A 16,233-nucleotide genomic window follows, 5' to 3' on the forward strand; every position below is an offset into this window, starting at 1 on the left:
GCCGTAAAAATAAATAAATAAATAAATTTGAAATATAAAAAATAAATAAAATATTATTGTTTTAAAAAAGGAATCCTGGGTTATTATTATTACTTATTTGTTTTTGCTATTAAAATAACTCCTTCCTCCTCCTTGTTATTTTTAATAACAAAATGTACCCGCCAAATGCAAGAAATACATATATTTATTAGCGTATTGTTAAATCTATATCTTAAATATAAAGATTACATTACATTTGTTCATGATGCTAAAGTTTTCTGCATCAGTTTTTGACTGAAATATGTCTGATTCACAGCTATTTAATCTTTTATTGAATATTAATATTCCTGAGAAACTTTACTTTCACTTTCTTTTTTTTTTCAGTATTATGAAATGTCTGCAACATCTGAAGTCTTTTTAAGATTTTTTTCCCAAAACAACTTATTGTTGTCCTTCACCATGTAATATTTCATAAATGAAGGTATTATCTGCTTAGTGAAATAATTTTTCACACATCTATGTTAAAATCTCTCTATTTCTCTATTAGAAGCAAAATTAAATATATTTCAAAATGAGAAGGTTATAAGTGTTTTTCCGTTTCTTACAAATCAGGAATTTTGTTCAAAGTAATTTTTCACATTTTAGAGTTTACTCTCTCCTTGAAGAACTTGATAATAATAACCAAACCTTCAACAAAGGTTTGGTTATTATTACTGTTTGTAAACTTCTGTGACTCTTCTATGACAGAGAGTGCTGACCACCACAGGGCCTCGTGGGAAGGTGAAATAGGAAGAGAATGAACAGCAGAGTCTGGGTCTAAATGCCTACGCAACATCCACTGTTGTTCAGTGAACTCTACCAGTTGATCCAATATAAGGTAGTACACAGGCTTCATTACTCCAGAGTGAAGCTCCACTCATTTTACCCATCCACATCTCCAATATGTATCACATGCAAACACTCTGAGGGAACTTTGGGTCATATGTTATTTTTCTGTACTGGGAAGAAATCGTTCAGATTTACTCTGAGGTTTTGAGTAGAGATTTATCTCCTAATCCTGGAACAGATATTTTGGGTCGCTCACAAGAAAGAATGGCAATTTTATATGGCATGGTTCTCGCAAAAAAAAGACAATTCTGCAGCACTAGAATAAAGAAGTTCCACCTCGCTCTGATACATGGCTAATGGAATTTTCAAACAGCCTTTACATGGAGAATATTTGCTATGCTTTAACAGGTGGAACTGAAACGTATAATCGGATTTGGCAGCCATTTTTGATGTATATTACAGCGCAATGACAACTGGACTGTAATGTTCCTGCTGAAACATAATTTACAAATGTTTGAAAGGATCATGCTTTATTTACTATTTTGTGTGGAGTGCACTTTTTCCTTTTCTTTGGGGGAGTTTAGTGCGATATGTTTGTTCTGTCTTGCATTAGTGAAAACTGGGAATTCTAAATAAATTTCCAATACAATTTTCCCACTCGAAAAACCTTTGAGATCACGTTTAAACAGAAATTCGGTGAAAACACGACTATGGAACCATGGATCTTAATCTGATTTAACTTAAACATTAGCAAATGTTCAATACTAATCTACATTCTGGGAGTGAAACCATAAATATGGGATTGAAATAAAGCCAAAAAAAAAGCAGGTAGGAACATCAATTAGGGGCAAAACGCTGTGGAACAATTGTGGCGTTTAACTTTTGGGGCGAGCCGACCGGAATAATAATGGGGGTTTGGAAATGACAGACAGAGATGGAAAATTAATGAGACGGATGAAACGTCGAGCTACAAAACAAAACCGGTGGAGGGGAGAGCAAAAAAAAAAAGTAAGAGCAGAGGCAGAGCGAATGAAAATGACTCCGTTTGGATTTCATTTACACTGATAAAAGCATTAGCGTATGACGGCGCCTCAGACTATTTAGATAGATAGAGAGAGGGAGGACACGCGGGAGACAAGTGAGATGAAGGAGCCATGTCTTATTAATAGTGGGACGAGTCAGCGGCGCAGAGTTAAACGCACAAGTCAACTAAACATCTGTCAAATGGCGTAATCCATACGGTTTAGCATAAGCCCCTGGCAGCACCGCTGGACAGGCCGATACCAGGCAGAAAAGCAGGGCAGGAAAGCAGAGCGTGTTTGTGTATGAGGCCCTGTCATGTGAGCGGCGGCTGCTAGCTTATGCATGAACATGCGGCGGCTACAGGAGCTTTCTTATGCATGCCAGAGTCAGTGTGCTGGGTTTTCCAGCCCGTATGCAATATGCATGAAGTCTCTTACCGTGGACCTGCAGCATGGCTGAAGCCTCCGTCTTGCCCACGCTGTTCTCAGACGTGCAGGTGTACGTCCCCTCATCCTGCTCCTTCACACGGAACAAACGCAGGCTGTTGCCGTTGCGGATCTCAAACCTGGAAATGAGAAAATAAATGATGAAGATTGCTATCTGCCGCCGCCGCCGCTAATCTGATCTACATAAAGCCAAACAAGAATCACTTGCGGGCGAAAGAAAATGTCATTTCTTTTCCTGTCTATCAGCCGCTTGTGAGGGACTTTTTTTATTTTTTTCCTGTGATGAAGTGACATTATCTGGAAATAAGTGGGACCTTCCAGTGTCTGCGTTTGCATTTGATGTGGCGGCTGGAAAACCCTTTCCTTAAATCCACGGATATGTTTTAGTCAGCGCCAAGAGATGAAAAAGAATCTTTCAAATAAGCACTTTCAATGAACTGAATGAACGTCACTCATCCCAGCGTTAAACACAAATCTATGAAACGTGAAACACAACGGCCGTGTTGTGAGCGCCGCCGCTAATGTGTTTTGTTTCTGCCGAAGTGGACAAATCCGTCTTAATAGCAGGGTCAGCGAGAGTAACACGGCAGATTAAACATGTTAGAACCTCTTTTACTTTTCCATGCTGCTCAGCCATTAACCGATTCACTTCCTCCGAGTCTGATCGTCTTCGCCGCTCCACACAAACAAACTCCGCTCGGTCCAACTCAAGGCCCGTCATATATGACCCACATAACCGTTTCATATAGTTGATAATAAGGGCTGCACATTGGCACGCAATATACAGGATACAGCAGTGATGATACGATACATTGCGACATATTGTAGGGATGCTCCAATCGATCGGTCACCGAGCCGGCGCTCTGATGAAGCCCCACTGGTTGTGATGCGTCCGCTCCTCTCTACTCACTGCTCACTGGGCAGCAGCATGTCTGCTGTGGAGGTTCTTTCTATCTGTCATGTAAAGTTTGCATCCAGCAGCACATGCACAGGACAGTGCTGTGCAGCGAAGCGCCTTCAAATTAAACACGCCATTTAAAGCGCCAGCACTTGACGGAGCACAGTGAGTTTTCTGGGCTCATGAAAGTGAGATCGCTGGTTACTCAGTAGCAGGCTGTTAACACAGCTAATGCTTAGCAACACCCGCCAGTCCAAGCATGATATTCGGAATGCTAAGCTAATAGACCAAGAAATAATGATTTATTTCACCGAGCCTGATGACCAGTCTATCTCAGGTGTTGTTTACGCCGAGACGGAAATGACTGGATCCGTCGCCGTTTTGGAGTCTGAATCTGGAACTTTAAAAAACTTCCAGAATGGAAACTTCCATAAATGTGCTCTCTGTCTCTGCGTCCCGCGGCCAGTATGTAAATATTTCACAGACACAGCAGAGAGTCAAGAAACTCACCAAACTGCAACGTCTCACATCAAATCAAATGTTTTTCAGTTGTGTCCTTTTGACATAATAGTTCTTTCTGCAATTTGCCTCCTTGAAGAGGTATATAAAAACGTGTCTGAACTAAAATGATTTAATGGTTCAAGTTTCCACATCATGTCCACAGAAGATTGGTATCGGTGATCGGCAGCAAAAACCCTGATCGCAGCATCCCTAATATATTGGGATACTGCAAGTGCAACAGTCTACTGATATATTTGTTGTCATGAAAACTCATTTATTGTCATGAACTTCACCGACAGTTCAACCGAGGAAACCGAAGTATTAAACAACATTATCCAAAAAACTGAAACTGAACCCAACGTATTATTCGGCGAGGTTGAGCGAGCGATTCAGATTAGAAGACGGTGGTCATAATGTTCAGTGTCTTATTCTGCCGTTCAATTCTGGGCTTCTAAGATGTGGACAGCCAGATTTGACAGACCAGTGGAGGTTCCTCACTCGGGACAGGGACATTTGTTCCGCTATATTACTGTTTCAGATGTGATTTAAACAGCCAATCCACTTGTACTTGTCGCCAAATTCTGAGATGAAAGTGGCCACCAGAGCTTTCTGCACCTAATGAATCCACTCTGGCTTCCATTTATATTAAGCGACTGATGGAGACACATGAATTAATGAACAATTACTCCACATGTTTCTGGGTCACACATGTTATTAACCCAGAAGAAGGAGAGCTGCATCTCTGCTTCAGACTTTTTTTTTCTTTTCAACTAGACATTTATCTGATGGTCTGTGTCTCACCTCCCGCGAGGGAGCTCGCCGTCTTCTCTCCGCCATCGCACGGTGGGGGCGGGGTCACCGTGGACCTCGCACAGGAAGTCCACAGTCTCCTCCTCCATGACGACCTGGTTGACGGGCCGCCTCACCAAAACCGGACGCTCTGCCGGGACACAAACACAGAGTTGTTCTCTCACACTCAGAAGAACGGGCGGCGTCCCACTCACCGTAGACCACCAGTTCGGCAGGATCACTGTCTCGCTCCCCCACCATGTTGGTGCCCACACACACGTACATGCCGGCGTCACTTTTTCTGGTGTGAGTGATCATGAGTTTCCCACCACGCAGCTGAAGACAAGCAGAGGAGGAATCATCTCAGAGAGGAGGAACAAGGGTTCATGAGGCTGGAAAACCAATTCTACCAATCGCTACACAGCAGTGCGATCATGGCTTTTCTTTTACGGTCAACTAAATATCATACTTCATGGAGCGGCGAACACTTTGCTCTCCAGTCAACAGGGAACCTTTGTAAGTGCAGGAGCACTGATCACACTGATGCACGTGGCAGCTAGGATGATAACAACAACAACAAACATGGAGGAATCCCTGAACAAAAGCAAACAAAAGCATCTGTTTGCTTTTGTTCAGGGAGGTTTTTCACTACACAATGGCCAGGGTTTCCACTGCTCTGAATGGACTTGAAATTCTTATAAAATAGAAATTCTTATACAAATATTTTCAAGACATTAAAAGAGCTTTAGTTTAAATAAAGTGATATAAAAACTTGAATATAGCCACCGTCGTGATTTATTGTGCTGTTGTCAAACTGATGCAAAATATTTTGTTGTTTAAATGTATGTATGGGTCCAACATTCAGTAATATACCAAATATACCAGTAATATACCAAATTCATTCAAATTGAAATATGTGGCTCCTTGTGGCAAATATTGTTATATCATTAAACTGCCCCTAATTTAAACATATACATTCGCAGTCACCAGTTAACCTCAGCAAGTTTTTGTGGGAGGAAACCAGAGCACCAGCTCGGAGTTGCATTCGGGCTCCTCTTTCACATGTGGTAATTCCTGCCGCTGCTGCTCGCGAACTTCAAAGGCTGGGAAAATAGAGCTCAGTGTTTCAGGCTGCGTCGCCAGCGTCCGAGCGTTTGCTCCCGCTGGCATCTACACCTGCATTAGAAGTTTCCATTGAAAAAGTATCTGACAGTGGGACTGAGGGCTTTCAGACTGGAGGCTGAAGGTGTGAGATGAGGTGAGCCACCTGACAGGCTCCTTTTAAGTGGCTGCGAGGACAAAGAAATAGTGCCACAGCAAGAGTCACAGCTTGGACAGTGCGCAGAACAACTTCAGTTTTCCATCCGTTCAGGCTGCTGCTCATGGATGTTTCCATGACAACTATTTTCAGTTCCAGCTCATTCATGGATACTAGCATTGTAGCCTGGTCATATTTGGCTGAAACTCACAGTGATGCGCTCGTCTTTGGTGCTGACTCTGGCGTTGTTGCGCTTCCAGAAGACGGTGGGTTCCGGGTGACCGCGGGGAGGGATGCACTCCAAGATGGCGGGCTCTCCGGCGGCCACCACCAAGTCGCTGGGCGCCTGCCGAAAGTCATCCCTCAGGACTGCAGAGGAGGAAGCAGAAGGAAATCTAGTTAGCTGCAGGAGTCCTGCCTGGCATGTTGATACACGGGAATCGAACCCGCGGATCAGTGACAAACACGACCCTCAGCAAAAACCGCCCAGCGGCTCATTTCCAGATCAATCCTCTGGAAACCATCATATCGAGCGTCCGTCGATAATTCAGTGTCGTCCTTCTGAATGTTTTCCCGTGACGGAGCCCCGGTCTGCCGTCTCCTGTCACAGCAGATGAATAATGCACGTCTCCCACCGTCCAACACTGAGTAAACAAATATCGGCGCATTCATAATTCAGCTCGTGCGTGAGGGAGAAAAATGGGACCTTGCATTAATGAAAGGATTGTGTGATTCCGCCAGCTATCTCACAAATCTGCAGCCCAGATGAAGAGGCGCGTCCTCACGTCAACCCTGAAGTTTGCTCCAGCGCGGCCCTGAAGACCACGAGGACACGGTCGACCCGCCAACCTTCAGCGCCTTCTAATCTTCGCGGGTGATTGGCAGATGAAAGCTCCAGCCTTCAAATGAGATCTGCTACAATGAAAACTCACAGGAAGCTTCACAGCCTCTTCCACTATACAGCTCATTCACAGATGACTCACTCGACCAGACTTGCTTCTTCCAGGTGAGCTGAACCGCTCTGTGACAGTCAGCACCTCACAAAACAGTAGAGCTTCTGGCTCAGCTCTGTTTCACTCAGAGTGATTCCATAACTGATTCTCAATCGATGTCATGTACTTGGCGCCGTCAACCTCAACAAGGGTTGGAATGTGAAGCCATCGCTAATATTTGGACTAAACTCAGCCAACCCTTCTTGTGAAATTTGGTCGAATATAAATGGCGCCACAATCCAAATGACTTTCTGTTCAATTTTATTTTTTTCTATTTTTATAGTATAACCTCCACCAAGGACGCTGTGTTCAAATGTTCAAATGAACTTGCAAGTTAAGTTCAGGACAGAATTTTGAGGACCGTTTGGATCCAGAAATTTTTCAGGAATTCTTTAACAGTGGGAGAATATTTTTAGCATTTGAGCCAGATGACTATTTTGGATGCAGGATATTTTTGAAGGACACGTCAGTGGAAGTTTGTGTTGGAGGTTTGCGCTCTCTTAGTGCCTTTTTAACTCAGCCTTTTTAGTAAAACACAAACATTTGTGTGATTTTCTAGTCACATTTTGGCTAGTAATAAGCTATAGATGATCTTGTTCTTAATATGTTTACAGTAAAGAGTACGTAAATAAATCACAGAAACATCAACTGACTAGTAGTTGACAAGCCATGACATCATCACTGTCTTTTCTATGTATCTGCAAGTAAGCACAGGCCACAGTAAGAGGAGCAATGGCTGGGGCTCCCGGATCACTGTGACCAAAACCTTGAAAGTTTGAGAAGGTTTTGCAACGGAAATTATACCCAGACAAATGGACTTGTCGACTAGTCATTACGGATTGTCAGACAATAGTCAGCTATGAAAATAGTCAAGTCGCAGTCCTAAAAATCTGACTGAAATATAAATAACCAATGCAGCGTCTGTTGTTTCTGTTTAAGTGAAGGTGAATTTATGCCGGATCACACACAAGATCAATACAGATGTTACTCTAACATCATTGTCAATCATTCGCATTATAGTTTAGAAGTAGACATATTTTGAACTTTTTAAATATCCATCGTAGCACCCTTTGTTTGTTCGTTATACAAGTACGAACGCCAATTCTCAATGGGAGAGGCTCCGCCCCCTGCAAACACTGGCAACAAGCAGCATACACGACTGCAAAACAGCAGTGAGGTTTCCTGCTGCGGACTGAAGAGCAAACCACAACGCTACTTGATCCGACTTAAAATGAAAAACTGGAATCTCCTGCTAAATTAGACGACAATGTTTCACTATACAAGTCTGTTTATGTTTCTTACAAGGCGTCTATTGACCCCGTGAGTTCAGTTTGATTTGATCTCTGACGGATATTTCCGTCTCCTTCTTATTCGTAGATGAAAACAAAAAAAATTGTCATTGTCTTTTCTAGATTTTTTTTTGCTTATAGCCTTGTCTTCGTCAGTAGGAGGCGCTGATCCTCCTCGTCTTGCTGTACTTTACAGCCTAAAGAAAGGTTACAATCGTTTCTTTCTAGAATACGACACTGTGATGAAACTCCAAAACTGACTCTCACTTTTATTATTTATCCAATTTAAAACAGGAAAACGCTACATCCGGCTGAGAGTCCACTTGATTGACACCTGCGCTGCAATTCCTACAGCACTTCAGGATGAATTTGAAAAACCCATTTCAGGCTCGCCGACATTCCAGCAGCGCAACACGATCAGCAGCCGATGAACAGCACGCCGACGCCGACATCAAACACAGCAACCGATCTGTTGTCCAGAAAGCTCAGTTTCAGTCAGCTAGAAAATGTTCTTCCAGCTGAGGATTGAAAAATGCCTTCTGGCAAGACGGAGCAGAGGAATCATGAGTGCGAACGGAGCTGCTCTTGATTGTTGTTGTTTTGCTGCACATTTCCATTTCCAGCTGAACAAGAGGCGATCTCTTTCAAATTCCCTGGATCTGTTTTCCATTCCCACTGTGCCCAAGCTGCCCAAGCTGACATCCTTCAGTTCACTCGGAGGTGAACATTTCAGTCATCGCTCTTATTCTTTACATAAATAGACGCTGGAAAAACGGGAGGCTCATCAAAGTCCATTTCCACATGTGCTGTTTCTGTCCTGCCGTCAGAACACCCGAGCTGTGCTAGCGTGTCCGCGCTAATGAGCTCTGGCAAACGTGCTTCCACCACAGCTTCTCACATATTTTCATTTTTTTAAACACTATTGTTTGGTACAGAGGCTTGCTGAAGCCTTGTGGCAAAAAAGTTGCAGGTTCGAATCACAGAACTACTGAGCCTTTTCATCTAACTATGAGCTAAAGATCGGTGGACGTCAGTGCTCAATAACTGTGTTTACTCAGATTGTCTTTTACTGTCTTGTCCCCCATGTGACTGAGTTGGACAGATGCTCTAGTGCTCGACATTGGTCTTGGTCTCAAGACCACTTTTTAGGGTCTCGGCCTCGAATGTATTTTCACTCTGACTGGTCTGGGTCTCAGGATCTCTATTCAAAACCGATCGAGACTGACAGAGAAAACTGTCATCATTGTTGAAATTCTGCCTTTTTGGTCAGTTTTGTTGTGTTTTTTGTTTGATATTTAGACCTCAAACTGATCCACAAAAGGGCCACAGTGGGCACCAGTTTTTGTTGCAGGCAGATACCCAAACACCAATTCAGCTGACTCCTGATTGGTTAACCAATGTGTGTCTGCACCTACTGCAGATCATTGGGAATCAGTTTGAGACTCTGTATATATACTGTCTTGGTCTCAAGCTCATAATATCTTGGTCTCATCTTGGTCATGATCTCCAAATATCTTGGTCTCGTCTCGGTCTCGACCTCATCATATCTTGGTCTCATCTTGGTCATGATCTCCAAATATCTTGGTCTTGTCTCGGTCTCGACCTCATCATATCTTGGTCTCATCTTGGTCATGATCTCCAAATATCTTGGTCTTGTCTCGGTCTCGACCGCATAATATCTTGGTCTCATCTTGGTCTTCATCTCCAAATATCTTGGTCTTGTCTCGGTCTCGACCTCATCATATCTTGGTCTCATCTTGGTCTTCATCTCCAAATATCTTGGTCTTGTCACGGTCTCGACCTCATAATATCTTGGTCTCATCTTGGTCTTCATCTCCAAATATCTTGGTCTTGTCTCAGTCTCGACCTCATCATATCTTGGTCTCATCTTGGTCATGATCTCCAAATATCTTGGTCTTGTCTCGGTCTCGATCTCATCATATCTTGGTCTCATCTTGGTCATGATCTCCAAATATCTTGGTCTTGTCTCGGTCTCAACCTCATAATATCTTGGTCTCATCTTGGTCTTCATCTCCAAATATCTTGGTCTTGTCTCGGTCTCGACCTCATCATATCTTGGTCTCATCTTGGTCTTCATCTCCAAATATCTTGGTCTTGTCTCGGTCTCGACCTCATAATATCTTGGTCTCATCTTGGTCTTCATCTCCAAATATCTTGGTCTTGTCTCGGTCTCGACCTCATCATATCTTGGTCTCATCTTGGTCTTCATCTCCAAATATCTTGGTCTTGTCTCGGTCTCGACCGCATAATATCTTGGTCTCATCTTGGTCTTCATCTCCAAATATCTTGGTCTTGTCTCGGTCTCGACCTCATCATATCTTGGTCTCATCTTGGTCTTCATCTCCAAATATCTTGGTCTTGTCACGGTCTCGACCTCATAATATCTTGGTCTCATCTTGGTCTTCATCTCCAAATATCTTGGTCTTGTCTCAGTCTCGACCTCATCATATCTTGGTCTCATCTTGGTCATGATCTCCAAATATCTTGGTCTTGTCTCGGTCTCGACCTCATAATATCTTGGTCTCATCTTGGTCATGATCTCCAAATATCTTGGTCTTGTCTCGGTCTCAACCTCATAATATCTTGGTCTCATCTTGGTCTTCATCTCCAAATATCTTGGTCTTGTCTCGGTCTCGACCTCATCATATCTTGGTCTCATCTTGGTCTTCATCTCCAAATATCTTGGTCTTGTCTCGGTCTCGACCTCATAATATCTTGGTCTCATCTTGGTCTTCATCTCCAAATATCTTGGTCTTGTCTCGGTCTCGACCTCATCATATCTTGGTCTCATCTTGGTCTTCATCTCCAAATATCTTGGTCTTGTCTCGGTCTCGACCTCATAATATCTTGGTCTCATCTTGGTCTTCATCTCCAAATATCTTGGTCTTGTCTCGGTCTCGACCTCATCATATCTTGGTCTCATCTTGGTCTTCATCTCCAAATATCTTGGTCTTGTCTCGGTCTCGACCTCATCATATCTTGGTCTCATCTTGGTCATGATCTCCAAATATCTTGGTCTTGTCTCGGTCCCTGTGCTCTCCAGTCTTGATAACGTCTTGGTCTCAGTGGTCTGGACCACAGCACTAATGCGCTCTAAACCAGTGGTTCTCAACTGGTGGGTCTGGACCCAAAAGTGGGCTGCACTGGTGCTTTCAGCGGACAGTGGACCTTTTCCTGGCCAAAAAAATGATCTGCTTTTATTTTAATAAAACAGAAATACGAAGTAATATAGTGCATATTTGGCAACACCTATTAATAATAATTTCATGAACAGAAACCCTTCATTTCCATCCATGAGTACATGCTGGACAAGACGTAAATAAGTACTTTTAATGATTAACAACTGTCTGATATGCTGCTAACACACATAGCTATAAGAGGTACATGGTTACTGTGTTCCTTAATAAAAAGTGTGCCTATATTTTTCCCCTTAAATATACTCTATATCAAACAGGACAGACCCAGGTTGGTGAGGCTCGCCCTCCAGTCCCTTCCCTTCAACACCACTCGTCTTCCATCCTCCACTGAGCCAGTCACTCACTCAGTCAGTCTTCACCAATTACGAGTCGGTGACATGAATCTAATCCACCCAAAATCGTCTTAACTAAGAGGTAGATTTGCTCTAAGCCAATCAGGCTGAGGACTTAACTACATTCACTCCACGTTCATCATCGGCCGACGTGGCCGATCGCTGCGCGTCAACAGCGCCTCCGGCCTTTCGGCGCATCAACACCCACATCTCAAACAGAACCGTGTCTGAAATGAATTTCATTTGAAGGTATTTGAAGCTGGAAAGTCATTTCTCACTCTGTGCTGTAATTGTCTTGGGCAGGAGGCTATGAATATTCCAGGAACTCAGTCAAGCTGGCTGAGTTTCCCCTCAGGTCCACAGTCGACAGGCCTCACCTCATTTAACCTTCCTCTTTGACTCCCCTCGGAAAAAAAAAGAGATACAAATCAAACACTCCCAGGAAGGTTTCATTAAATACAGCTTACTTTTTCGCAGAGGACGGGGATTCACTTCGATTCAATTTGTTTTATTTATAGCCCAGTAGGGAGCTGGATTTGTGCGCGTTGACATTTAGGCACAGAGCGCGTGTCCTTTCAGAATCGAAGGGCAGCTGACTAACTTGCGGCGCGCTCTAAATTCCGTTGTAAATTGATTTAGAGGTAAAATCTGCCGCTCCGTTGCAGACATAGTGGAAGGAAAAATCACCACTAATGCGGTAAAAAGATCTCAAACGTGCCCAGATGGGTGAGTCAGGAGCCGATGGGGCCCCGGGACGGTACAACAGGCGGGTCACCGCCCGCTTTAATGCAGCATTGAACAAAATTAAAAGAAGTGTTAGACGCCACAAGTCCACCCAGTGACCCAAACCTGGCCGCCTGTCCCTCTGCTGGGGGGGGAAGAGCTCCTTGAAAGCACTCGTATTTTTAGAGCTCCATCTGCGAGTCCTGCTGAGACCTTTGTTTCAGCGACGGAAGTGAAAAAGTTGCGGGCAGAGAGCTAATCCCTGAAGCACACACAAATCAGCAGAGACGTACATCCACAGATGGCACGGCGCGCGAGACATTCCTGACACAACACAACGCCCAACACAAACTGCAAAAAAAAAAAAAAAAAAAAAGAAGGCACTTTGAAGCCGTGTTAATGTGATGTCCCCCTGCTCCGGCTTGAAAGCCCGCCACGCTAAAAAGCATGTATGAGCCGAGGATCCCAGCGTGAACCGTCAAAAAGACTGAAGCAAGAGGCCACACTCCTCGGGGGCTACTGTCCCGAGCTAAACTCCTCTGATATAATGCAATTAGGCCGGATAATCTCCTCCACCGGACCCTTCGCTCTCTCCCTTCCTTTCGCTCGGCTCAGACTGGGGACGAGGATCCCGGGGGGCAGCTAAGGCGTGACCCCGCCACAGTGAAGACAAATCCTCACAGATCCCTCCACGCTTTCATCGCGCTTAAACAACAGCAAAACTCTTATTATTTTCATCAACAGTTCTGCCACTTCAAGACGCCGATCCCAGTTGTCCAGGAGGATGAATCCGCCTCTTTGGTGAAATGTTTCGGCGTAACACACCTCAACAGTTGACCACCTGTCAGGCCTTTAGCTAGGAGGGCGTCTGGGCGTCTGCAAAACATGAAAAAATGGACGCCAAATTCTCGACCGTAGCTTGGCCGCCAGGTATGGTATAGGCGGCATATAGATACGGTCAAGAATTGGATGTCCATTTTTTTATGTCTTGCAGACGCCCAGACGCCCTCCTAGCTAAAAGCCTGCCACCTGTTAATGCTTAACAAGGAAGAGGGCCAGCAGTTCGAGTCAGATGTCTGACTCTATTCCCTGTGTGCACACATCTAACCAGAGGAGCCACACTCACCGCTGACGGCTACGGAGATCCAGTCCTCGGTGTCAGCACCCACCTCTCCTCTCGAGTAAACGTCGTGAAGGCAATACATGAGAACAGCAGCGAAGCCTCTGCACACATTCATCTTCCCCCATTTTGATGAAGGGACCCAGTACTGTCTCTTCTGGTACTGACTATGTAGGAGGACCTGTCAGCCCAGACTGTCCCTCAAAAGTCGCTCAGTATTTCTTGATCAAATCCTGGGGCGCTGAGGATTTGTTTTCCACCCCAGTGACCTCAACTGAGAAATCGGCCTTGACGGCCCATCATTTTTCAGCTCTGGAATGGAGTTTGGATTTAGGAGATCCTTATAGTCCTCCTCTCCAGCACTCGCTGCTCAAATGGTTCCCTGTCGAGATCAGCAGAGGTGTCACTATTTAGGGGTCTTCAGTTGTGTCAGACTCATTCGAACAAGGGGTAAACATTTTAGACACATTATGGACACAGAAACCAGTAATACGTTGGAGGCAAACTTGAGATAAAAGTATCACAGTTCCGGCTCAAAAACAAATAAATGATCCTCCAGCACAACTGCACCAACCTTCCTTCATCCCTTCTATCTGCATCCATTTTTCATTTCAATTACAGATGGACGCTCGCTGGGAAACAGCCAGTGAAACACCAAAGCCTGAGCCCTGTAATGTTCATTGCTCCTGACATCAGCAGCACAGGAGATGAGGTCGTTTTTAATGTGCTTTAATTTGCTCCTCAATTGAATTCTGAGCCAACCATATGTTTTTAAAGCCGGCCACATGGCCCTCCAGCCAGAGTTTCACACTTGATGTAGGGGTCGCATTCTGTTTCAATATTTAGAATATATGACGTCCGTCATTTCGTCTGCGTCTTTTTTGCTTTTGCATTTCCTGTCAGCGCAGCCCGACTCGCACCGATCCTTTACCACATCCACGAACCCAAGTCATTCCATTCCTCATCCAACACTCTCTCCTCGCCTCCAAATAGCTGCAACAACATTTCCTAAAGTGCTATAAACGGCATGCTCCCACACTTCACAGTTCACGTCCCATAGTACACTGCAACAGCTGCAAGAGTCCAAGGTTTGAAGTCCAATTTGCCTTCCTGATCAACCATAGTTTCAGAAAAGTCTGTCTGGTGCAGAACTTTGAACTCTGCTCTAAACCAATGAACAATGAGATGCCGAGACTCCGCCAAATCACCATTTACAGAATGAACATTTTGATAACAACAGGTTCGAGGGAAGAAAAACAATCCATTTTCACCTCATTGTTTTAAAAAATGTTTTAAAAATGTTTTAAAAATTTTGCAAAATGTTAAAAAAAAAAAATTTAAATTTTGCAATAAAGATTTATAATACCATTTATTTGCAAAGAATAATTTAAACTTTTAAATAATTTAAGTATTTATTGACTATTAACTATGTATTCTGACTGAGCTGTTATTGATATATCATATATAATCTGCCCAGAGTCAGAGGAAAACGTAATGTAGAATATAATAATAATGATTAAATAATGGAGAGGAAAACAGCCCAATTAATAAATGTAATATTATAGAATCATCAAGATGCCAGATTGTCTCAAATGTCTGTTTACTCTTACAGCAAAGTTATTAATAATGTGAGCAGAGCACAGCCAGCACCATATGTTGAGTCGGATTAACATATTGTTGATTCGCCTCCCTCCTAACAAGCTGCGACTTTACGGAAAACAAAGCTTCCGCGGGGCAAATGACTTTACAGCTGGCATCACCTGTGTGTTTGACAGAAGCTTGTCAACGTGCGCGACAGACTGAAGGAGGGAAAGACGGCTCCCGCTAAACGCGAGGTGACAGTCATTAGGAAAATAGTGGCAGTCGGCAGACGGGGTGCAGCACGGAGTCACGGGTCACGAGGCAGCGCAGCGAGACCACGGAGCGTCTTAATTGACCCATTTGATGGAGCAGGAGGAAACGCTAACATGGAAGTACGTGCAGAGAAGATGATATGAGAAGGTGTTATCAACCCATTATCGACCGGGAGTCACGATTGCTCTTAAAACTCACTGCGCCAACATGAATTGGATTCTAAGTTCAATACAATGTAACCTTCTCTTTCCTTCAGCGTTGTGTAACTGGCAGCCTTTGGTCGTGATGCCACCCACCTTGCAAGTGAAAAACATGACGACAGTCAGTGGAATTCACAGGGAGACAATTCAGAACCAGAGTGAAAGTGATTCACACCAGACCAGAGCTCCCATCTTTTTATTCAAATCTGAAGTCAACCCTTGTTTCTCTCCTTCATCGTGTATAGATATCAGAGCCAAGCAATGTCACTCTGCAGCTGTTTCAGAGCAGTTGCCCACTGAGTTTTCGACCACTGTCCCACAAATACTGGTCCACAGCCTTCTGTCCATCACCGTTGGCCGTGTACTTTCTTTTTGTTGTTGTTCAACTCCAGTTTATTTCCAGCAAAACATTGTCATCACATATCCACCAACGGATTAATTGATGGTGGAAATAAAAGTAACCAGTCGACGCAGTGTTAGAATCTCATCAGGTCGTATCCATGGTTGGCTTACGTCTTACACGCCAGTTTATCCCACGTTTATACTCAATGTTACATACGGATCCAGACGGAGCCTTCTGTCCGTGCTCTGCATTAATTTCCCCCACATTTCTGTATGTTTCTACAAAGCTTACGGATACAGACCAAACAGAGCAGTACTACCGGAAACCTCAGGGGGCAGTGTTGCTGTTACTAACCAATATGTAGCTCTAATGAGACACGAAGAAGACACAACAATGGTGGAAATTCTCCTTCCTCCAGTCACGAAATATTTAACAGCCTC

General features: G+C 43.9%; 1 protein-coding gene across 1 annotated transcript in view; it reads right to left on the reverse strand.

Annotated features, from left to right (window-relative positions):
* Positions 1 to 16,233, reverse strand: part of zgc:77784 (uncharacterized protein LOC402947 homolog) — a 61,190-nt gene that overhangs the window by 23,827 nt on the left and 21,130 nt on the right. Inside the window, exons 3-6 of the mRNA XM_053872044.1 lie at positions 5,934 to 6,091; positions 4,680 to 4,800; positions 4,477 to 4,615; positions 2,268 to 2,395 (exon numbers count right to left, since the gene is read on the reverse strand). Coding sequence (XP_053728019.1) covers positions 2,268 to 2,395; positions 4,477 to 4,615; positions 4,680 to 4,800; positions 5,934 to 6,091 — 546 coding nt within the window. The remainder of the gene's footprint in view (positions 1 to 2,267; positions 2,396 to 4,476; positions 4,616 to 4,679; positions 4,801 to 5,933; positions 6,092 to 16,233) is intronic.

The sequence above is a fragment of the Synchiropus splendidus genome, chromosome 8, assembly GCF_027744825.2.
Source record: "Synchiropus splendidus isolate RoL2022-P1 chromosome 8, RoL_Sspl_1.0, whole genome shotgun sequence".
NCBI lineage: Eukaryota > Metazoa > Chordata > Actinopteri > Syngnathiformes > Callionymidae > Synchiropus > Synchiropus splendidus.